The sequence below is a fragment of the Corvus moneduloides genome, chromosome 1 (genome assembly GCF_009650955.1).
Source record: "Corvus moneduloides isolate bCorMon1 chromosome 1, bCorMon1.pri, whole genome shotgun sequence".
Classification (NCBI taxonomy): domain Eukaryota; kingdom Metazoa; phylum Chordata; class Aves; order Passeriformes; family Corvidae; genus Corvus; species Corvus moneduloides.
The window spans coordinates 3744561-3769412 of record NC_045476.1 but is presented as its reverse complement, the minus strand read 5'-3'; the positions used below and the strand labels follow the sequence as shown (position 1 = coordinate 3769412).

Below are 24852 nucleotides of genomic sequence, written 5' to 3'. Positions count from 1 at the left end.
TTCCTGGAGCAAGGACACTTTGAAAACGGATCCTCCAGTAACGAGAAGCCACCAAGAAACGGAGGAATAAATACCTGTGACATTGGCGCGGGCTGACAAAGCTTCGCAGTACTTTTCCAGCAGAACAGACAAGGGCAGGTTCACAGAGGACTCACAGTGCAGAACTATCTGGATAAACAGAAAGAAACCAAGCAGGTAAAGCAGCAACCTAGAACAGATTTTCTCATTCACGAGTACAACAACCCCCAGCACTCTCAGAAGAGTTCCCATTCATTATTTATTCAGGTACAGACACCCCCTGACATAGAAGGTTTGTGTTTATACTTGCTCAACTCCAGGTGGAATTCACCTGACTAATGCAGGCAACTACAAATTAACCACCTATTCTGGATCTCTTCTTGTGAGAGCTGCTGAATACCTTTAACAAAGCTCAGGATCCACTTTGTCTCACCTAAAAGTAGATGCCTGAAATAGCAGGGCTGAATCACATCCCATTAAATATCATATGTTGATTCAGTGAACTTTTAATTGGCACTTGGGTGCTAAAGATCCTTGCACATCCAAGAGAGATAGCAATTGGCAAAGGGCAGTTCCGAGGGCTGGAGGAAGAGTGTTTCCACGGAATATACAGGATAATTGGGCACTCCTGTAAGGTGTCCCGTGGCTCTTTTTAGCCAGTGAAAGACACACAAGTTCCTGACCCTCAGCATTCAGGGCTGAGCCTTCCACAGAGGGCAAATAACAGTGAGAAAGAGCAGTAATGCCAACACGGACACTTAGAGAAAGCTGCAGTCAGTACAAGACAATAGTAATCCCCAAGTAAATTTTAGGAAACAGAGTTGAAAATCAATGGGGATATTTTAATTTTCACAGTCAAACTGAAACTATTGAAGTGCCCATTGCAGACAGAGGAGAGAAGCCCACAGAGCTGTACATCAAAATACAGAGCCAAGTTGGGATCCTGCGTGGAGCTCTTGGAAAGCCCTTTAAGAAAGGCAGAACGAAACATGGCAGGAAAATTCAGGAGTGACAAATCAATGACAGAAAATTCCATTTTCAAACTATGAATCAAAATCTTCCTGACTGTTTCTGAGGGGGATATAAAGCCATGGTAACACACAAAATGCCTTTGCCTTTCTATTTACACAGAATGACTCCAACACAATTCAGGCAGCTTTTACACAGGGAAACAACCCTACTCCTTGAATGTTGATGTTACATTTCAGTGCTTTAAGGTGTGTTAAGTGATTGAGGATCCCATTTCATGTCACTGAATTCTCTGTCACTTAATAAAAAGGAGGGTAAATGCTCATGACAATAGAACCCATCAGCAATGTTGGTCTCTAAAGAACAACTGTTCTTTGTACAGCACCTTTTTCTACCTATTTCTCACTTTGCTGCTATTTTACAAAATAGGAAGTGTTGAAATACAAACAGAAAGCCTTTCTCAGACTTTATTCTTTTCATACAAACACCACGAAGGTGCTATTTCTCCTCCAGGGAGGCCCAAAACTCCTGCCTCCCGTATCAAAACCTCCACGAATGGTCAGGTCAAGGAGAAAAAGGCGGTGGCTGTTGTGCAGCCAGGACAGATTCCCTCTCCTGAGGCACAGAGCTCCCAAAACCCAGGCTCTGCAGTGGCCATGTCTCATGTCAGACCCAGTCACGTGAGTCGACACAGCGGAGGCATTTCTTCCCCTCCATCCCTCACCCCTCTGCCACCTCCCAGGCCAAAGCACTGCCTCACTTCAAAGAAGAAACTCGAGCCCTCCCCATGTACTGTAAATACGCTGCGTGTTCAGCTGTCTCCCCACCAAGATGATGGGAAAGAACGCACAGAGGTCAAGCTCAGCACAGCTTGGGCAGGAACAAGAAAGGTTAAATGTCACATTTGCTTTAGGGTCAGCTCAGGTTAATTTGGCTAGGGGGAAAAGTGCCTTCCACATATTATGTTACTTTTGGTTTCATTTTCTCTCCGCTAACCACAGTCAACAGCCTTGCTGTGCGTGAAACTTTTGAAAAAACAGTTGGATTTAAAGCAAATAAACCCCAAAAGACTAAAAAGCCCTCTTACAATAATAAAAAACAGCAACAACAAAAAAAGAGAAACATTTCAGTAATGCAGAATTGTAAAGATAAATAATTGGGCCTGTGACAGCACAGAAATTATATTTTGAAGTACTAAAATGATCACTTTGGGTTACTAATGCACTACTTTACTCAAACTGCATTTCTTTTAAAAAAAAGCTATTCCATGACCTCTGACCGCCAAATCAGTTCTTTGTTGTCCTGCAAATTTACCTAAATCATGCACAGAAATGTCCAACTTAATTCCTCTGAGCCACTGTGGACATTTATGAACAAATAAAACTAATGTGCTGAGCCAAAGATTGAGGTGGAAATGAATCCTTTCCTTTCCAAAGCAGGGACACCAACTAAGAGCAGGCCAGATCTGAGTCTTCAGAAAACAGTACAGAGCCTTTGGTCAACTGCCCATTCACATCTGAGAGGACTTCGGGAAAAGGAGTGGATGAATTACTCTGGTGCATCACTGTCTGCCTCTCTCATGGGCATTTTGTTGGACCTTTCCCCTTGGACATGGTCACGGCTCTTCATTAATTCATGGAAGATCTTCATCTCTGTCAGAGGACATCAATTACGAGACACAAATGTTGCCCACTCTCAGTTCCCACCAGAATTTGAGGTTATTTCATCCACGTTAGAGAGGATTTGTAAGTTTTAAGAACAATTAACAAAGAGTCCTGGTTTGAAATACTGAGTTCCACTATGTAGCAATATAGAAATATAAAACCAAATGAACACTGGTGCTTTAAAATTCACCTGCATGGGAGAGGTTGTTTTCTCCTCTCAAACATGGAAGAAATGGCTACAGGAATAGAAACCAGCCCTCAAAGCTAAGGATGGGATCCAAAAATGCCAATACAGACATGGGGCTACCACAGAAACACAATGGAGCATTTGCTAAGTTAAAATATCTCACAGTAGGTAGGAGGAGAGTGGGAGAAGAGATCAGGAGTGAAAGCTGAAGAGAAGGGCTGAAGTGGAAAAGGCTGACCCACCACAGCAGAACACCCCTTGCCAAGGTGGAGGTGAGTTTGGAGGCAGTGAGTGCTGCCCAACACGGACAGATGCACACACTCCCCTTTCCCATTCCCACACAAGAATTCCCAGATGCCATATTCCAGTGGTCTAATAAAAGCCAGTTCTTAGGCCTCCCTGTCAAACATCTGCTGGTGGCATGCTGCGAGATGCTGACATCTGACACAGCCTCAAAGCAACAGAGCAAAAACTCTTAAAAAATGTAGTTCCTAGTACTCCCGATGTCCCAGAGAAATCCATCCCATGTACAACAGCATCTCATCAGAAAGCCGCTCCCAGAAAAGCAGTGGGATTTGTGTTGAATAGCTCAGACTTCAGAACAGAGAGAGCAGCAGCTGAGCTGATCACTGATTCCTTTGGAATTCAGGAAGAGAAGCAGGAATTTTCCAGATGCAGTTCATCTGGAGTACTTTAAATCCTTACATTGGAATAACCTCCATTGACTGCGTCAGCTGTGTCATGCCCACTGTAAGGACAAGAATCCTTCCTAAGTTTTCCTTAGACACTACACGTAAAAGGAGAGGTAAAAACATTCCAACATTCCTTTAGATGACGGCTAAAGAAGACACAAGGACATCACCATCTTATAAAATCATCTGCGCTCTTTCTTTTACTGAGCAAGATGAAGTGACCTTCCAACATGGAAAAATTTGGGAGTTATCAACCAAAAAATGTGCTCACTCCACAGCTGACAAGAGAAGGGTCCGTCTCATGTCTTTGCCACACAAGAGTGAAGTCTCAGCCTGAACTATGCACTGTGTTCTCTACAAAGCCAAAGCATTTTCCACTCCTGAGAAACCACCTCTGGCACTGGCATGGATCATGTCACGAGGATGCTTCTTCCTACCCTTCATCTCTGGGAAGCTCCACTGCTCTTAAGACTCCTGCTTCAGCTTTTCCCATGGGTCTCTTTAAAATATCTGAGGCTGCAAATGCTACCTCGTTTTGGCATCAAAATTGCAGCAGAACTGTCTTCAGCACACAAAAAAGCTGCTGCTTAGTAGTTTTGCCCCAGAACTCAGGGGAAAGAAAGAAAAAAAAAGAGAGAGAAAAAAGAGAGAGAGAAAAGGGAAACCTGCATTTAATTTTTAGCTCTTCAATTAGGCAATGCAAATAAATTAACTCCATCTCCACAATGAGGTTGAGTTCTCACCCCAGCTTCTGGGATGGACATGCTCAGAGCAGTGGCCCTATTAAATGCAAAAATTCTTAGTTTGTGTCCACAGAAGCTCATTTTTGGGAAACACAAGGTTCTAACTTCACAATGAAATTGTAATTAGTAAAAGAGTTCAACGCAGCAAAATCAAAGAGAATCCCACACTTCCTTGACAAAATCCATACTCTGAACACAGCTGAGGAGTTTCCAGGGCAGGTGGGCATCTGGCAAGTTCTACATCACTGGTGTGGGGAAACAGATGCTTTGGGAGAAAAAACCATCAGATATTCCTTGGAATGCTCTTGTAACAAATGCCAGCATTCATGTGAGCAGCTCTTTCCTTCTAAGAGATGGCAACACATGGGAGAGAACAAGGAGATCTGGAATATTTGCAGACTACTGATCACCTGAAGGAATATGAGCAATCAGAAGAGTGAAAGCTGCTACTTCAGGAGAAAAACAGAGATTAGCACAGGAGAGGAGGGGAAGGTCATCTTTACAGTGGCCAGAATGGATTTATATCCACTGCCATGAGGTTACTGCATCCACAAGATGCATGTGAAAGAGATGCTTATTAAGGAACAGTACTAAGAGGGCTTGTGTGTTGGAAATACTTTGCTTTTCAGAGACCCAAAAAGGTCAGCCCTGTGCATTAAGATGCTTTTGGCCTTTCTCAACCCAGTAACTTAAAATCGCTCGTGCAGCAGCACTTGGCAGTGTACAACTGGCTGGCTCTGCTTCACCATAAAAATAATTTCCATTTGGGATAGAAAGTCTAAATACAAGTTTTCACAGGAGCCTGCAACCTGAAACCTGAGCCAGCTAAGGTTACAGTAGAGAGAAAGACTCTGAGCACAGCTCAAGAAAAACAGGCTCCTTTTCAAGTCATCCTTCAGCTCTTTAAACTCCCTCTCAGTTAATCCAAGTGGCCACATAAAACATTGCTACTTGTTAGAGAACACCAAATGCTCCAGGAGACACTGCTCCATGATCTTAGAGGCCAGATGTATTCTGCAGCTCTTCCAGCAAGTCTGGAAAAAGAGACTAAAAGTCTGCATGGAATGGGAATTAGGACCCCAGTTCAATAAAGCAAAAAGCAACTAAACACATGCTCGGTTCTAAGGCATGAAATTAAATCAATCTTTATGCAAAAATAAATTAAAAAACCCTCGAGCATCTGCTACACTGAGCCCACCACTGAACTTCAGTGTTGTCTTTGAAACTTGGAGATCTGCCTTCAGTGAGCACTGCCTACATTCTCTGCTGGAGAAGCTTTTACAGGGGAGGTTCTTCATCCACTGAAAGCCACGTAGGTGCTGAGGGATTTTCTGAGTCACAAGATACAAACCAAACCTGTTTAAGGCCACCCATGTGCTGGATTTGTCCAACCAGGACTACAAGCCCTTCCAAAGCAACCTGAGGTGTTATAAAAATGATCATAACAGCATCTGAATGATAAGCTGCAGCTCTCTTTAAATGAAATTGTTTAACAGAAGGACTTTTCAATTTCACATCCTTGAAAGGTTTTGTTGTTCATTCCCCACACCTGTGGGTATCATATTCAGAGTCTGGAAGGGGAGCAAGCCCCTCACAGCGCTCCTGCCTCCATGTCTGCCCTCTCCTTAGGTCTGTACACCAAACCTGTGAGTAATTTTTTCCCACCCAATTCCCATTCCCATTCCCATGAATCCTCTCAGCAGCTCAAATACCATTCACCTCACCCCACTATTCCAGCAGGCTTTGCTTCAGGCTCCCTAATGCTCAGTGGAAGAGGGAAGCACTGCCAAGGAACAATCCATCACTTGTGCTTTAAACATGTACTTCAGGATGAGATAACTCATGCACTGGAGACAAAACACTCAAGGAATCCAGACCAGCTCAAGTTTAAAAGCCATTTTTACCCAAGCGAATGCCAGTACCTCATTTAATTCCTACCTACATGCAGAGCCTCTGCAAGGATCATTCACCCATCCACTGTCACCACTGCCACTACATGTCCAAGGATGCCCTCCCTTCACAGGCTCTCCCAGCTGCAGCTCAACAAATCTGAGCTCCTGATCTTTGCTTGTCAGGTCTTTGCCACCCGAAAAAGGTAAAAAACCCATCTGGATCAAGACTTTATGAGCTAATGATATCTGCTCAGCTTTCCATGGAATGCCAACAGTGGTACCTCTGTATCCTCCACAAAATGTTCCTCTGACCCAAGATTTCCTGACAGTGATTTAAAAATGAGCCAGTGAGGTGGCACTGGATATCAGCAGTGAACTTTCTCTCCATCTTTCCTTAAACTCCTAATTCTTGGTCTGGAGCCCACCTTTAGATTTGAAAACCAAGTATCACAGTGAAATTCAACTCCAGGTCTGGAATTATCTTTCACTATGTGAAGGGGATTCACAGACTCTTCTCCGAGGAGTCAGATTCCTCTCAGGAGCTGACAGCAGAGCAACAAGACAGGCATCATTCACAAGCTGAAGTGAGGGAAAACCTCACAGAACATAAAGAAAAAATTATGCACCATGACAACGACGGAGCACTGGAAAAGAGAAGTTGTAAAAAGACATTTCAGAGATGTTGTGAGAGCTCCATCTTTGCAGATTTTTACAGCCTAACTGGAGGAGAATGATTTGGTTTCGGAATCAACCCTGCTTTGAGAAGATGACTGGACAAGAGACTTCTGGCAATCCCTTCCAGCATAAATTATTTTTTCATGCCTTGATTCTATAGTCCCTATGGCAAAAAGAATCACAGATAACAATTATTCCCCAAACCTTCCCATTGGCAATGTAGTAAACAGCTTACAGACTGTATCTTGAACAATAATCAGCAATCCAGAGGCTCTGGGGTTGCTCTCACTCACGTTTCTAAGATTATTGACTCTATTCACATAATCATAATTAAAATATTATACCAAATACTAGGAAAAGACATTTTAAAACTATTTCTGTATTTAAAGATAGAGTATTCTTTTCTGCCTGAAGGAAAGAAATACTGCAAGCCTGGCAAGACTTCAAAATCTTCATGAACACACTTGTTTTGATAAAGTAGGGGATTCTCACACCTTGGAAGGTGTCTCAAGTTCAAGCTGGACTAAACAGCTGATCTCCCAGCAGGTGGGTTTTGAGGCAGGATGAGGAAAGATGCTCAGTGCATCTGACTGGAAGCACACCTGGTCAGAATTCTTTCCTGAGCTCTGAGACACCATTCTCAGCAGCCAGAGGGACACCCTGGGCTTCCTCTCTGCTTTGAAAGAGCCAGCTGAGAGCGGAAGGAGCAGCCTGGTCCCTGGCAGGGATGTTTGCCCACAAAACAAGCAAGCAGTGGGAGGACCCCTCTCAGCAGCCCTGTGCACTGGAGAGAGGAAGCAGCAAGGGAAGAGCTGTGATGGCCACACTGCCCAGCACAGCCCTGGCGTGGCTCAGGAGCCTCTGCTGGCATCAGCCCCCTGAAACCCAAGCCATGCCTGGGCCCTGGGATCTGCTCCTGCCACTCAAAGGGAATCGATACCTCAGCGAGCAGAGCCTGGCTGGCAGCCCCACAGGAAACCTGTCCAGGCCCATCAGCACACTTCCTTTCCTTCCCTTTTGCCTCCTTTCCTCCTTCCTTTGTGCTGGAAAAGCCACTCCAGGCAGAGGACAGAACTTCCCAAACTATGTCAGTGCAGAGGTACCAGCACTGAGCAAGTCCCACATCCCAGAGACCGGGGGAACAGCAACAGGGATGATCCCACAGCCCTGGGAGGCAAGCGGCTCCTCTCCAGTCCTCTGGCACTTCAGCTGCTATTACCAGGGCAAGGGTTTAGCATTGCAGTGAGGACAGCTAAAGTATTTTAATCTCCAGCTGCATTACTCACTATTTACTTTCCCAGCATACACAGCCCAGAGTGGACAGTTACTCAGCCAGCCTTATGCAAAAGTTTATAGAGCTTTAATTGGCTTCATTTAATTACTTTCATTTTCTTACAGCTCCGTGGAAGAAGTACTTTTCAGCTCTTGAATTATCAAATGGATTTTCTTTCTTATTTAATGAAAACATGCTGAGTTTCTGTGCAAGCACATGAGGCTTCAGGGATGTTTGGAAAGGCAGATTCCAAGTTCTCCACCCATTGGGCTCCCCAACAGAGCTTGCCAGTCTGGGGAAAGAGCAGCACACTCCCAGCACCTGACTCTCAATGTGGGCTCTCCTGCACAGCAATGAGGGACTTGTGAGCCAGAAGTCAGGACAGGATGTTGAAATCCATCTCTGAGAAGTGGTTTTCTCTGTCCCTTCCACAGCCCTTTCCAAACGGACCAGGCTTCGAGAAGATCCAGCAGAACATCTGCTTGTGAGAGCCAACCCAGGTGACCCCAGGGCCAGAGAACTGAGCAGTGCTTACCACAGCACATGGTAACAAATATCCTCATGCTGGCACCACAAACTGGAAATGAAATTTTCACGTATTTGGATGTGACTGATGAGATCCAAGCAGTCACCTGAAGGACAGTTCTGTCAGTTGACTCATCTACTTTCTATTTGTCTTCTCTTGTAACAAGGATCACAGCCAAATTTATCCAACTCCTCAGAGTAGAAAATGAAAACATTTTACCCCACACTTGCCAACTTAAATACAGCTATTTTCAAAGATGTTAAGATTAAAAGAATTATCAGCAGTAAAAAAACGTAATTCTGTGTAAAGAAATAGTTTAATAAAGGAAACCATCACAAAGTATTTAGTTGTCATGAATAGAAAGATAAGGAGGCAAAGACAATGTTTTTGCAACGCCTTAACACAGGTCACTGAGTATCCACAGGAGGCAGGGAGGTGCCAGTGGCTCGCTGGACAGCTCCAGCTTTACATCCAACAATTAATGTTTGCACTTAAGGGAAGAGCAGACTTCATTTGGGATTAAAAGTGCTCTAAATTAAAAGAATGAAGGATATGGACATGATCTGTTGCAATTTATAGATATGGTGTGGAAAAGAAAATTCCTGAAAAAAAGTCATCTCCTGGATAAACTTTTAATCTGGAGTAAATCACCTTTCCCCCAAATCTCCTTCCTGGGTTCACAGTGCTGCAAAACCTGAAAGTGATATAAACTAAAAAAGAACAGATTCAGCAGCATGTGCAGCCTGTTGTTGCCACCCACATTTCCTCACCTCCCCCTCTCCCCAAAAAATAAGATCTGCAGAACTATTAAAAGAACCTAGAAATGTGCAAATGTTTGTTCTAATACAGTATTTTTAAAATATTTGGCTTACTAATATATGGGGCAAAATGAAAATAAAAAGAAAACAGAAAAACGCTTCCTTAAAAAGTCCGTATCATCCACTACCCTGTATTTCTCCTGGTGAATCTCTCAGAGCAGGACATCAGCAGCAGGAACTTGCAGTGATCCCTGACACAAAGAGAGCTGATCACCAAATTGAAAGCAATGAAGAGTTGGCCTTAGAGGAAAATCCCTCCCTGGGGCACTCACAGTGAACCTTGAGCAATGGCAGCACAGCACTCTCCATCTAAGCCAATAAATCAAGCAGTGCAAAGGCCTGGTTTAAGTCCTTAATCATTTCTACTGTTAAATTTTTAGAATGGCTCCTGGCCACATTTCTGCCCCAAGCAATCTGGTGGTATCTCAAACAGTTCCTGGGAATGATCTGGGAGCTAGGGAGCACCATGGACCTTTTCCATGCACAGCCTGCACAGCATCTCCCTGTTTTAGAAGCTGAAGGAGCTCAATCACATGAGCACGAGTCACTCTCTGGCATTTCTTCTGAAGGCTGGAGAGCTTTCCTGGAGATACTGATGTACCAGTGGAGTTAGAACCTGTGAGGCTGAAATTAAAATTCTGCACCTGACAATGGGCAGCCTGCAGAGAGATTCCTGCTCTCTCTTCCTCCACAACCACGCTCTGGTTTGGAATATGAGGGTCAGAGAGTTGAGAGGATTTAATCATGACTTTTCCTCTGCTCTTGACAGGATAATGATATGTAAGCAGATGCCTTATATGCACAAAAGCTAAAGCTGCTTTCTTGCTGGCTAAGGGCAGCGATGAACATCATCACTGAAACGTTTTATGGCAAAACTACAGCCAGCCAACACCAGCACACAGCCACCTCCCTCCAACATCCAGTAAGTGCCATGGGATGGTTACAGACTAGACAGACCCTGACAAAGTACTGCCGCAGGAAAGGCTTCTCCTGATGAGATGTTTATGCTGCATTAATTCACAATAGGGCTGAATTTTGGCAGCCTCAGACCAGGAACACTATTTAACTTGTCATCACTGCCTGATACACTCACACTGCCCTGGCTCTTTTAACAGCTCCAGGAGAACAAATAAATTATAGCAGGCTTTGCTTTTGGGTTTGATGAATAATCCCCCCTCTCCAAATGACATGAACTTAGCAAGGACTTTATATAAAAATGTCGTAAGATTCATCTGCCTTGGTTTTATGGTTTGTTTTTTGTTACCCACATTCTGTTAGATGTGTTTTCAAGTGTATCATACGTCCAGAACCGCTTTAGGAGAACATAAATCTCAGTGAAAGTCTTCACCCTTTTGCTGACCAGCCTTGTGAAATCTGTCAGGTCATTTGCACCAGCATTTTCATGTGGCAGATCTAATTCTGTACCAGAAAATTGCCTCATCTCGTGGGCGTTGCAAACCTGCAGCTCCCATAAAACACAATTGCTCGGCTGCTGTGAGAACTTAAAACTCCCTTCATTGGGTAAGGGCCTGCTCCCACAAGCAGCTATTCCTTTCCTCAAATCCACAAATGTGAATAAAGTCACTGACTTTGAGTCCACTTTCGAGTGTTCTCAAGTTAAACAAGAACTTAAGAGCTTTGGCTTTGAGCCAAAGTCTTAAAACACTGCTCTTAAGCTTCTTGGTGCAAGGTTTCCTCCAGCTGTAAAGCAGAGATCCAGATTTACTGACAACATTCAGGGACTAAAACACTCCCCAAAGGAGCAATGAAAGCTTCTGCTACAGCTGGAGCAACCAGAGCTGTCCTGAGGCTGAAGATTCAAAATGTTATTTCCCACACAGGTGTACACGAGCCCCTACCAGAGACCAGCATGTTCCAGCCAAACAAGCTCCTCTATAAAAACACACAGAACACACTCAGAGTTCACATTTCTTGGACTAAACACACTTGACGGAAATTTCGCATTTTGATCCTTAATCTACCTTTTTATCCCCTTTCTTTTGAGGCAGTTTTGTTTTTAAAGCAGTGACACACCTACCAAAATTTGCAGAATTAATTCAAACGCAAAGTTGCAGCAGAACCTGAAACCTGGAAAATCCATAGATTATATCCACTGAGGAAGCACATGATAATTTTTGGTTCATTAAGAAAGAATTAGTCTGACTAAATATTTGGTACCTGAGTACTTTTGATAACCACACTGGTAAGTCCCACACTCTAAAGACAAACTGAGATATTTTTATGGACCAAAATAAATCAATATGGGAAAACACAGCCTGGAAGAGAAAAGGGACTAAGAAACAAAGATTAGGAAGAAGTGGCTTGGGGTTGAAAACAGTAAGTGTGTAGACACATGCCACTGTGATCCCATGTGTACTGATCTCTCTCTTTTTCTGGGGATTAAAAAAAGACATTGGCAGAGGTGAGAAAGTATTCTCTCACTTCTAAGAAAGCTACTGCAAAAAAGAGTTTAAATTGTTGCTTCTCTCTGAAGCCTGATGTTGACCTGGCTTTTCTCTTTCTTTGTAAATTAGAAAAAAAAACCAAACAAATCCCCAAAACAAACAAATAAACCCCCAGAAACAAACAAAACCCAAACCAAACCAAAATAGATGGAGCTTAAGGAAATAGAACAGATTTTCTTTATTTATCTGAGGAAATGTTAAAGATAGACCAATTACACTGCAGTTCAGAAGGGCCACTGCCACTTTTTTAAAGCTGTGGGAACAACCTTTACAAATTCTGCACAGGATCAATGCTACTACTCCTGCTTAACCTCTCACGTTTTCTTTTCAAGTCTGACTTAACCACACTTGAAACCGTCGCTCAAAACAAACAAGCCACTAAAAAGCACTGGGAAAGCTTTTTGAAGTCCAGTCCGACAGAGGCCAACCTGATCTCCACCTCATCCCAGCATCACCCAGGGGGATGCTAGTGAATGGAGAAGAACCACGCGGAAAAGCTCCCTGCACGTTTCACTCCGGAGGAACTCGGAGCAAATGCTTGGCTGGATGCGTGGGCTGAGCCCTGCCCTTCGCCACCCCTGACTGCTGATCGCTGCTGGAGCACATGGTGCGAGGAGAGGCACCGGGACAGAGCCCGGGGGTACCGGGCACCGGCAGGGAGCGGGGAGATGAAGGGAAAACCCCTTCCCGCTGGGGCAAGGAGCTGCCACCCCAGTGCGGTCCCTGTGCTGGGACCTCTTTGGCAAGGAAAGGTGGCTGTTCCACAGGGCAGGGGACACTATGAACGGCTGTGCTTAAGCCCAGGAGCTGCGCGGGGACCCAGAGGCGAGCGGGCAGAGGGTATCTCTGAGAGCACCAGTGATGGAGCAGGAAAGGGCCGCGGGGACAGATCCCCGAGCACCGGCAGCACCTGGCCGGGAGCGGTGCCGCCCGCCCGGGGCGTCCCAGAGCCTGGGGCCGCACCTGCGAGGGCGCGGGGCACGGTCCCCGCACGGAGCCCGGAGCGCCCGGGGCAGCCCCGCTGTGCTCCCCGCGGTCCTGGGGCGTCCCCCCCGCTCCCTCCCTGTCCCTGTCCCTGTCCCGCACCCCCCGCCCCGTCCCCGTCCCCGGCACTTACGGGCAGGAGCAGGAGCGCGGCGGCCGCTGCCGCGGGGAGGCTGCGCTGAGGCGCCCGCCCCGCCATGAGGGCTCGGGGGGTGCCCAGGGCTCAGCCGGACCCTCGGCGCTGCCCCGGCGCCGGCATCGCCCCCCGCCTGCTGCCCTTGACCCCTGCCCGCCGTCCCGGAGCCGAGCCCGGCGCCGCCGGCGCGTCCCAGGGCAAACCCCCGGCAGGGAGGGAGGGAGAAGGGGGAGCCGAGCCCGCCCTCCGCCCAGGATGCCTCGGGGATGGAGGCGGCGGGGGGCCCCCGGGGGAGCGCGACCCTCACAGCCGCCAGCAGCGAGGGGGACCCTCCTCTCTCCCTGCGCCGAGCGCAAGAGGGATTCCCCCCTCCATCGGGAGCTGCGTGGAAGCGGGACCGCACCGCCCGCACTCGTCCAGGAGCGATGGGGAGCCCCCTCCCCGAGCACTGAGAGTGATGGAGATCCCTCTTCCCCAAGCAATGGGGATGCCTTCCACACCAGCTTCCAGAAATAACGGGGATCCTCCTCCACCCTCCCATGTACTGGAAATTCCACTGCCTCCAAAGTTTCCAGGAACAAGAGGATTCTCCCTGCCCAGGCTCTGGGTGCAGTGGGGATCATTGTCCAAAATTAGGTGCAGTGCACACACACCCCCCCACACAGCCCCCCAGGAGCATTAATAATCCCTTCACCAACACCCCATCCTGTCAGGAATTAGGTAAAATGTTAACTCCATTGCCCTTAAACTTTCAGGAGCAACAGGCTTCCCCCACTGCCCAGGTACAACCTGCATTATGCGCACAGTGCGTTAGAGGCGTTTTATGAAAAGATGGAGAGCAACTCTTTGCTTGAGCAGATAGTGATAGGACACTTTTTAAGCTAAAACTTTAGGTTAGATACTAGGAAGAAATTCTTCCCTATGAAGGTGGTGAGGCCCTGGCACCGGTTGCCCAGAGAAGCTGTGGCTGCCTCGTCCCTGGAAGTGTCCAAGGCCAGGTTGGACGGGGCTTGGAGCAATCTGGGATAGTGGAGGGTGTCCCTGCCCATGGCAGAGGGTTGGAATGAGATGATCTTTAAGGACCCAAGTCTTTCTATGATTCTGTGACCCCCTACAAGCCTGGGAAGAAAAGGAAGAATCCTCCCTGACACTGTGTGCTCTGAACCACCTGCTGATCCTCCAGGAGTAAAGGGGACACCCCCCCAAGCCCACGATGCAACATTACCAGGTGTGATGAGGATCTCCACTTCCAAAATAATGAGAAGCAAATCTCCTATCTTCTTCTGTACCCCAGGGTGAAAAGGTTCTGGCTTATTGGTCACCAAATTCATCAGCACACCTTTCCTGAAGTCTCCAAGCTGGTGGGGCATCTCCTTTGCTGTTCCTCAGCTGCCATGGGAAGCCCTTTTTTCCCCAGCACTAAGCCGTTTAAGACTCCCCAACAGTACATACACCCTTCTAGCCAGGTAAAACCTGCCTTTTTGGCTGCTCCTTGTGCACTTGGTGTCTGAAAACAAAAGGCATTTATCCTGCTCTTATCTACAGATACTAGCTGGGCTACACCCCTGTGCAAGCAAAGGCAGAACAAGGTCACCCCTTATCTTCCTGCCCACTTGCCCAAGGGACTTCTGGCCCTCTGGTTGCTCTGAGGTGGATGTTGATGCTCAGAGAATGGGAATCTTATAGATTTGGATGCCTGACCCTGTTGGGGCCCAGTTCCTGGGTCTAGCAGAGTTATCACTCCCTTCCCTCCACATCCAGTTGGGCCTCTCCATACAATGGATGTGTCTGTGGTATTGTTAGGTGTGGGCATCAGGCCAAACCCTGTTTTTTCCAGTGCCAGCAATGAGCCTAATAAGATTATTTTCCCCTCTGCTCCATCCCATCTGCCCAGAGGACAGCCAGCTGTGTGTGAATCACAGTCAGGATCTTCCCCCAGCTGCAGCTGGGACTGTCCCCAAAAGCCCAGCTGTGTCCTGAGGCACACAGCCCTCTGTCACACTTCTGGGGCAGGAGCAGACAGGACCAGCTCCTTCCCATCCCAGCTGGATTTCTGCAGGGAGCAGTGCCATGCACTGTCTGTGTAGTCACCTGTGGCCAGCTGCTTCCTTCAGGGAGATGGGGCCTTTTCCTCCCCAAGACAGCAGTGTCTTTCCACCACCCTCCTTGTTTGTTGGGGTTTTTTTAAATCAAAATCAATTGCCATAAAGGTCACAGTGGCACAGAGGAAAGAGTTGCAACAAATTCTCAGGGTTTACAACAGCTTAGCAGGATACAGAAATACCTGGACATCTTCCTCTGAGGCCTTGCTGAATTATTTTGCTTTTTGTCATTTGCTCAGAAAGGCATAAAACAGCTTCTGACCCTGTCGAAAACACCTATGGGGATGCTTACATTCCTAATTTCCGTCAGGAATTCCATTTGGTACATCATGAACATCACAGCAAGGAGATGGGCACTTACATGTACTAGAAAACTTGGAATCCTCCTAAGAGACTGGTAAAAGTTTTCACAAAGCAGCATTATTTTCCCCTTTCCTCTGGTTATTCAACAGCTTGAATATATTTAAATATTTAAGCTTGCCTAGTTTTCCCTTTTCAGCCTCTTGCACACCAGCATTTGTTTCCTTTCATTATTAAAAGAAAACAAAGCCATATCCCAAAGTTGCATGCTTCCAATTAATATGAGTTCGTTCATGAAAATGCAAAAGGGAGGAATAAATCCAGCCCAAATTTTTATTGCATTTAAACATCCACCTCCGGGACTGGAAACTCACACGCAACAGGATTCCATGAACTCATGGGAATTGGTAAAGGAGGCCTGGAGCTGCATCTGCACAGATATCAAGTGCCCTGGAACCAGGAAGGTTTTCCATGACTTTCTGTTATGATTTATCTGTGTTTATTGCACTGTCCAGAGCCTCGTAATCTTAAAAGCTGTATTGAAACAGAGCAAAACAATCCCAAATTGTGACTATCTAAGGATTAAACAAATCGTTCCCACAGTCTTGTGCCTGGGGCTTTTCCCCTTGCAGCTGGATTGCAAAGTCCAACCAAAGATTTTCATTGTCTGGGTTGGTTATACAGTCAGTCCCCTCTGGATACTCTGGAGTTGTTTTAGGGCAGAGCTCATGTTGCAGCTTTTCCTTCAGTGAGGGGAATCTTCTCCCAGTCTTGTCCTTTGATAAAACCTGTAGGATCATTAATCCTACTGGCTGGCTTTATGGGTCAGATTGGTCAAGGTTAACATGGAAACAGACACAGATACCCACACACCCACATGTGGATATGGCATGGGGAATGTAAGCCTTGTTCTTTCAGGAAACACACCAAGACCCCTGAGATCACTACGGAGATCAATGCTCAGAGACTCAGGAATGCAGGAGAAGACAATCCTGATCAGCTGGATGGAGTGAGTCTCCACATGGGAGCATGGCAAGGATCCAGTTGCTCAATTCTTGCCCAAATGACTTTCAGACATGGCTTGCAGTCATGCCCATACAAGGATAACCCCCTTTGCTTATTTGGTGGTGGTTTTTATTCCTCTTTAAAGCTCCTGAAAGAACTTAAAGTCTAAGTATTCCCACTGCTCTCAGTGGTGAAGATGTACAGAAAGAATCCATGCTGGAAGAAGGGAATGGCCAGCTCTTGATGTCACATCTGACACAGCAAGGTCCTTGCCCTGTCCATGACCCTGAGGAATTTCTACAATACAATGAAGTAACTTGAGAAACAGTTTCAGCAGCAACCACAAGCATCACACAAGACATGAGCAACCAAAGGGTGAAATCAGGCTGAATCAGGTGCCAACTTTGTCTGAAACACAGGAGGACCTCTCAGAGGGATGAGATGTCTCTCAGTTAAAGGGAAACATCAGAAAATATCATATATATACATCCCTCCAGGTGAGTTCCAGAGCCCTCTTCTATGGGTCCCCATCTGGGGACAAATTGGGTCCCCATTTGGAACTTTGGATAGGTTTTAGGCCTCTTGTGCAGGATCTGAGTAAGTCCAGTTTTAATTATGTATCAGATGTTTTATTCATCCCCTAAACGAATAAAGTTAGACCCCTTTCAGAGATGTGACAGCTCAGAACAGCTACAATTCTCTGGAAGTGTTGTGCTGCCCTGTTTCCTCCTGACTGCATCGGTTTCAGCTGTTTCAGAGTGGCAGGGGAATTAATCTGGGTGTGCCAGACCTGGAAAAGGCCAGGCTGGGAGAAGGAATAGGAGGAGTTCTCCCTGCTTCTTGCAGAATGACTGAATGCCACGATGACATTTGAAACCAGAATAATTTCTGCAAGGGAGGAAAGTTAGCTGGAGGGTTCTTATTAATTATGAATGTGATGGTTTCCTGAAATAATGGTGGGTCAGAGTTGGTAACGAGCACGGCTCAGGAAAACAGAGATTACTCTGACAAAGCAGAAGCACGGAGCTTCTTCCTCTTCAGTAGGTCAGTACTTGCAATTGCACTGGAAGGAGGGATGTGAGTAGGATGGAGGAAAAAATGGTGATATTTAAAGAAAGTTCCATTGTCTGAAATGGTTCCTAATAATGAAGTCTCTGGGGTGTAGTATGAACCTTGGGAGTGGGGAGAAAGAAGGAAAATGAACTGAAAGCATCACCCCGTTGGCATAAAATAGATTTTCTGGCTTTCTTTACTGTGGAACTCATGTGGCCACTGTATTCTCATGGAATAACACAGGACTTTTCCTGGTGCTTAGTGTTTGGCATATCCTATTGCCAGGGAGATGCAATTGGGATTCTTCACTTCCCAAGGGCACCACAAAGCTCAGCGAGCACCGAGCCCATATGGGCTGGGAGAACTGTTCTGGTGGCTGCAGGCCCTGCCAGATGTTCCCCTGTCCCCAGCCAGCTGTGGGACAGCAAAGCTGCCACATCTGGGGATGCTGATCTGGGTATTTGGGGCTTTCAGGTGCCTTGCTCCAGGCTGTGAAGGACAACTGGCAACCTGGACACTGTTCAAAGTTCCCTGGCAAAGCAGTTTCAGAGATAAATTTAAAAAATATGTTTAAATGTGTTATCAAGAGATGTTTCACCTTAAAACTGGGGGAGGAGGAAAATGTGTTTTGAGAGGAATCACCTAATTTGGGTTCAGAATTTCAACCCACTCTGAGTGAGTAGAGCCACACCTCTAAGAAGAGCTGATATTTTTGTGGATTCTTGGTACAACTTGATTATTTCCAAATAACTTTCAAGTTACTTCTGTGGAAATAAATCTTGGATTTCCAGATAGCAGAGAGAAATGTGTGATTCAGCCTCCCTCCTTCACTCTTTTACCAGAAATGCCTTCTGCATTTTGCATTTAGATTGCAGTGTTCACATGTATTTTACCACACTGAACGAGATCTGGCACTAGACAATCAAATTAAGACTGAGACAGTTCCTGCATCCAGCTTTAATCCACTGTGATTACACTAAAATCTGACTGATGTATTTTCTGCTGAAGTTCTTTCTTCAGGGCATAGTTTTTTGGGATTCTTTCCTAAATTTTATGTTTGTTTTCCCACCTGACAGGCAATGTCTTCATACAATGCTCACTTTCCAAGGGATGATTTTTTAATACCAGCAGTCATAAAATAAACAACACAATTTAAGGTCTAAACCCCAGTCCTTTTAGCTTGAAATCATTTATAGGTTACTGTTAAGGCTTCAATAAAAAGAACTTTTATTACAATACTTTTGGGAACGTAAAGTAAAACTGGGAGATTTACCCCTTTGCAAAGAAATTCATGTAACTTGTTCCTCTCTTCTCCCATATCCCTTCCTCTTTGGATCTTTATTATGTCTGGATTTTTGGGCTCAAATAAGTTATTCATCTTCAGCTTGCCATGTCCCCTTACAAGCCTGAGTAGCTTTCATTCTGTCTTGAGGCTCAGACACCTAGGACACCTAGTCCTGCAGTTTAAATGTTATTATGGACAGGATTTCTCTTGTGGAAATACTCTTGTAGAAATAACTGAAGGTGTCTCAGTATTTTAATGCTGAGCTCATATCATAATCAGTGGAGATCTAGTGAACCCAGTGAAGCCAAAAAAGTACTTTTCTGCCAAATAGAGATGTCTCTTGGGGCTCACTCTCGTTTCTGACAAGCTTCATCATTGCCTTAGAAACTTCCCTGCCGAAGAGCAGCTTCACCAGACAAAATTTTGAGAGGATCCTTCCCTTGACAAGCTGCTCTGAATTCTTTGAGGTCTCAATTATTTTAGCAGCTGAGCTGTCAGCAATTTCTGGCTTTAGGATTTTCTTGTGTGGGGTTATCACTCAGCATGTCAGGAGTTTCCTTGGAAAAACTTTTTTTTGCCAGTGCAGTGTTTGTTTTATTTCATGCCATCATCTGACAATGCTGCTTGCTTACCTTTTCTAGTGAAAGGTTTGAAAATCACTTATTTTTCTCTTTTTGTCCCCCAAGAACCGTTTGCAGGGTGTCTGGGAGCTCACAGCACAGCAAACAAACAAGAAGGTTCATGGTATTTCTTGTCATTCTTGCCTGACGCTGTCAGCTTTAGTGGAGAGGATTGGAAATTTGACTCAGCAGTTGGCAAGTAAATTATTCAGAAGCAGTTTTACAAATACTCATTTGTCAGTCACAGCAATAATACTCTGATTTTACACTCTGTAGCCATGTGGGTTTCAGTGAATCCACACTGGAGGTACACACGGGAGAACCAGGTTTAGTGAGCGGAAGAATGCATGAAATGGGGATTTTCATCATCCACTTGCCGAGAATTCAGCTGTCAACATAATTTATCTCTCTTCATCACTAGCCTAATGGTGCTGTGTCATCCCTGAAGAAAAGCACCACTCTTTTCCCAAGAATAGCTGCCTTCTATTTTGGATTGTGCTTGCTGCAGTTTTTTTTCCGTTCTGAGTGCCTGAAGTGACTCAAAGCATGGAAGCAAACACATTTGTGTGTTACTTCAGACTTAAAACTAAATATCACAGAATCCCAGAATGCTTCGAGTTTGATGGGACCTTAAAGATCATCTCATTCCAATCCCTGCCATGACACCTTCATGGGCAGGAACACCTTCCACTATCCCAGGTTACTCCAAGCCCCGTCCAACCTGGCCTTGGACACTTCCAGAGATGGAGCAGCCTCTCTGGGCAGCCTGTGCCAGTGCTATATGTTCTAAATAAATTAGAATTAGGCATCCTTGTGAGTTAGGACTCTCAGGTTGGACACATAGATATAAAACTTATCCTGGATGTGACCATAGAGTTTGCTTTTGCAGTATTTCCATTGGTATATAAACTGCTTGCAGAAATCTTGCTGCCAAGAAACTGATAATTAAACAAAAAACTTATTTATCTTCTGGTAGAAAGGAGAAACAAGGGCCTTGCACATCATGATTTTTCTTCTTGTGCTTCAGCCGTCTCAGTGTTGTGAGCCACTGGAGCCAGCAGCAGCACAAAGCTCCATGTGGTAAACAGTGAGTCTAGCAATTATGTTGATAAATAGAAATAAATTCCAGCACATAGACTGAATACTAAGCAGAGGTTTCTGTTCGCATTTCAGTCTCTGCATAAGACATTCAGAAGATAGGACCCTAAACTTCTAACAAGGACGTAGGAAATGAGATGTCAGTTCCTAAGACATCTTCTGGCTCAACAAATTACCATCATAGGCAAGACTGGGCTGAATAAAAGCCATTATTTATAAAGTGCCTACAAATGATCTGGTTTCTCCACTCCCCCTTTGCAGTCAGTGGATGTCTGAGCAACACGGAGCAGCCCAGCTTCACTCCACAATGCCCTAAACTCAGTGTTTACAATCCATCTGAGGACTCACATCCCACCTTTGTCTGTTTCTTCCCTTGACTGTGGAAGAAGCTGAAAACAGTGAGTTCAGATGGGAATGGTAGATAACTGAAATTAGGTGACACGAATCCCGTCCAATCTTTAACAAGAGAAGAAACCACCCTGCAGATGTTACAACTTGCCATACACTTTGCTGTTCCTCATTGCCACAGGATTATGACAGTTTACAGTGAGTGATGCTCTGGCCCCACACCCTTAAATCCTCACAGAGAAGCACCAGCTTTAGGCATGAGAGCATTTGATTTCTGAAGCCCGTCTTGTTCACAGCAATTAATTAGTGCCACCTTTGGCAACACTTCCCTGCGATGAACATCTGGCTCCCAGACTGTGAATCAAAGCTGTGTGTGCTGCCTTATTGTACATGAGAGCTCTTCCAGGGAGGAGAGCTGGAGGACCTGATAGTCACTCATGTTAATACTCCCCTAAATATTGCAACAATCAGCCTCAGCAGTTTCAAAGAGTCTGAAATGTTACAGAATAATGCTTCACTCAGGCAGTACCTAATTAAAACACATGCTGGCGGGCCTACTGTGGCTCAGCCAGGATTGCTTGTCTTATTTTCTCTGGCCCTGCTGACTATCAGTCAAAATCCCTTTCCACAGCAGTTCACTGCATCGGATTTCTTTAGCTCACAACTCCTTTTACACAGAAATAATGGCCTTGCTCACACTGCCTTAGATTAGGGTGGTTTAGCCTTTTCCAGGCTGCACATCCTGTGTCAGGATTGGAACCTCTCACCTGAAGGGTCGGATGAAGTGAGCAGGGGATCCTCCATTGTCAGTAAAAACAATTTGGCTTTTTGGGCCCACAAAATTAATTTCTAGCTTTACCCCAGTGTTTCCATGGACACTGCAGAGAAGGTGGCAAAGTGGGTGGACTCAGCCTGTGGATTACCCAGGAAAACATCTCATAAAAGTGTGAAGACACTCCTCTAAAATTCCACCACTTACTCATCTTAGCAGAGCTGAAGCTACATGAGCACTTAAGAGAAATTTCCTTCCAGCACTTTAAGGAAAAGATTTTTATGCTGGTTGCTCGCCACTTTGCATTTCTAAACCATCTTTTCATCCATCTCCTCTCCTATTTTTCTAGTCCAGCCTGTACTGAGCTGCTGTGTCAGCACCCTTTGCATAGCAGCATTTTTGTGAGTTATGGTAGCAGGAAGGGGATGAATCATTTCATGTTTATTTATCAGAGAAATGGTAATAAAGAATTTCCTTTTGCTCAGAAATTGAGTTTTCTGGGTATTGCTTGTTTGTCAATAAATGCTGCTTTACATCCTGAGGCATGAAAAGGAAAGGAAGAGATTATTGCCAGTGCTAAGGCAATTTACCCTCTAATGAAAACAGAGGTAGAGAGATTAAGCTAAAGACACCTGCAGTTGAAATGCTTCAGGGTGTGTAATTTTTGTCTTGTGTTCTTTTTTTAGGTGGAAAGCAAGCCAGACACTCTCTTTCCAAATAAGCTGATGGGAGCAGTTGACTGAATCTTGAGTTTCTTCCCAGAAAAAAACCACAACAAAACAAGTTCTAGTCTGTAGAAGACTGAAATTTTGTGTCTAAAATGGTTCAACTTCCTTTTGACTCCAAGAACAGGTACAGAAGGTGCTTGACAGACTTAACAAAGGCTTTGTTCAGTGTAATTTGAAATCTTTGAAAAAGCTGGGTAAAGCATATAAGGATGGGCAGAATAATATTCCCCAAATAACTGCAGCTGCCAATATTAGTGTCTGAATGGCAGACAGACCGCACAGACCCTTCTCTGCACCCACATGAAAAAATTTAGGATGCTGGTGGGATGTAGAGATACAACTCATGCCCTGAGAACAGTGGCTCCTGCACACCAGCCTGGGAATCTCTGATAGGTGTGAGGATAAAATTCAACTGGACTGCAAAACCATATCATCCTTACCAGGGCTTGAATTAAAAGTCTGGATATGTGTGCAGGTGCTCCACAAGAATTCCAAGTCTTTCAGTATTCCATAGAAAGTATAAATCTTGCAATTCCCCTCACAGAGGCAGAAAGAACCAGCAGTAATGAATGAAACCCACGTTGTCTCTTACCATGCTAGCACATCTCTTCTGATCCAAATTGAGAAGAACTCCAATGTATTCTACATTATTTAAGGAAAAGAGATTCAAAGAGTTCCTATCAGTGCCACAGGGAACTAATGTATGTGAAAACTAAGTTTGGGGATTTTCTGTACCTCGTTGGAAAAATCCCTGAGCCTGACTTGGAAGTCAGCCCTGCTTTGAGCAGCAATGAGACTCGACATCTCCAGAGGTTTCTTCCAACCCAGGTTTATCTGTGATTTTGTATTTCATTGCCATTTATTTTACATCTTTCCCGTGGGAAGAGTCTTTGTAGAAATCCTGATGGGCCAAAAAGTGAAGTGTGGTTGTCATCAGTAGATTGTAGTCCTTGTCAGGTCTTGTTCTATCAGTGTGATGTACACCAGGAGCCAGGTGTAACATAGATGGGCTTTATATCCTGCTGCCTCAAACACCTGGATTTGCTTCCCACACACCTCCCTCCCAAGGATGGTGTCAATCAAGTGGAGCCAGGGAAAGCAGAGTGAATTTTACCTGAGTAAAATCAGGGAGAAGACAAACAGAGCTCACAGAGCCACCGAGTGAACCACAGACAAAAATACTTGTACTGAAAGAAAGGAAGATGCATTTATGGCACTGGAGCTGAGTGAGTCTCCACAGAGCACTGCCTGCTTTAGGGGATTCATCCCCTTTTCTGGCATGGGACCATCTAACTGCCTTCTAACTGACTTGTACAGCACAGATGAAAAAAAACCACTGATCCCTTGACCCCTCTATCCAGAGGAATCATGTTCTCCTACTTCAAGCAGCAATCAGGATTAAAACAAACAGCAGGCTTTATCCTAGTGAGCCCAGAGGGGAAGTCCTTCACAGAGCAAGACTGTAGGGTACACAAGTAAAGCTTAAACCCAAGAGAAGGCAACCTTAAATACACCTGGCATCTGCCCCTTGTTAATCTGCCACTGCAGTGGTGAGTGCAGCAGAGGAGCCCTCCCAGCCGTGCCTCTCCCCTGTGGTGCTGGCTTCAAAAAGGGCTCATTTTTGACAGAATTTCTCCTCACTGATATCCAAGGGGACTCAGAGGAATATTTAAGAATGCCCGTTTCTCCTCCCTCTGTTCAAAATGACTTGGCAGTGCTGGGTTAGTGGTTGGACTCGATGTTTTTAGAGGTCTTCTCTAACATAAATGATTCCATGATTCTCATGATTCTATGATTATATCACATTCTCCAAAGATTTGGATACAGTACTCTGCATTCTCACTCTATGTCAGTCTTTCTGTGTAGGAAGCCCATTCATTCCCATCCTCCCCTCACCTCTCTCTTCCCATGAAACAAGACTTACACTATGGGGCTTTCCAGAACATGTAGTTCCCATAATCATCAGAAACTAACAAAGTAGCAGATATCTTGATTCTTGAATTCATAAAAAAACCCCAAAACATAAAATGAAGGAAAGACCACCTTGGCTTAATGTCAAGGGCACAAGAGCCAGGAATTCACATCTCACACATTCCACTGCTGAAATGTTTTTTAAGCTAAGTCTCTCTTCTTTGCTTTCCCTACTTATAAAGTTGGAAAGAGCCAAAATGCTTCTGTTGTTACCATGAAATGCAGCATCAGTTTGCAAAGCAGGGAACATGTGGTGTTTATATTCCCAAACAAAATTTTTGTGCTTGGATGGCAGGCAGGAAGCTCCCTTCCACTGTGTGGTGGGTGCACCAGCTACTGAATTTATTGGAGGTGAATTAAAGGCAGCTCTGTGTGCCTCAGCTACACAATAATTGAATGCTGATAGCACAGGATGGTGGCTCCTCACTTCTTCTGACCTAAGGACGACACTGTGACACAAAAAGAGCTCTGGGGACAACTGCTTGCTGTTCTCTCAGCCTGGGCAAGAGAAAGCTCCGGGGAGGTATA

The 24852-nt window shown here is 45.2% G+C and overlaps 1 protein-coding gene across 1 annotated transcript in view; it reads right to left on the bottom strand.

Annotated features, from left to right (window-relative positions):
• Positions 1–13489, bottom strand: part of CRHR2 (corticotropin releasing hormone receptor 2) — a 143553-nt gene extending 130064 nt beyond the window's left edge. Inside the window, exons 1-2 of the mRNA XM_032095660.1 lie at positions 13040–13489; positions 75–168 (exon numbers count right to left, since the gene is read on the bottom strand). Coding sequence (XP_031951551.1) covers positions 75–168; positions 13040–13105 — 160 coding nt within the window. The 5' untranslated portion in view covers positions 13106–13489. The remainder of the gene's footprint in view (positions 1–74; positions 169–13039) is intronic.
• Positions 13490–24852: the final 11363 nt, after the last annotated feature.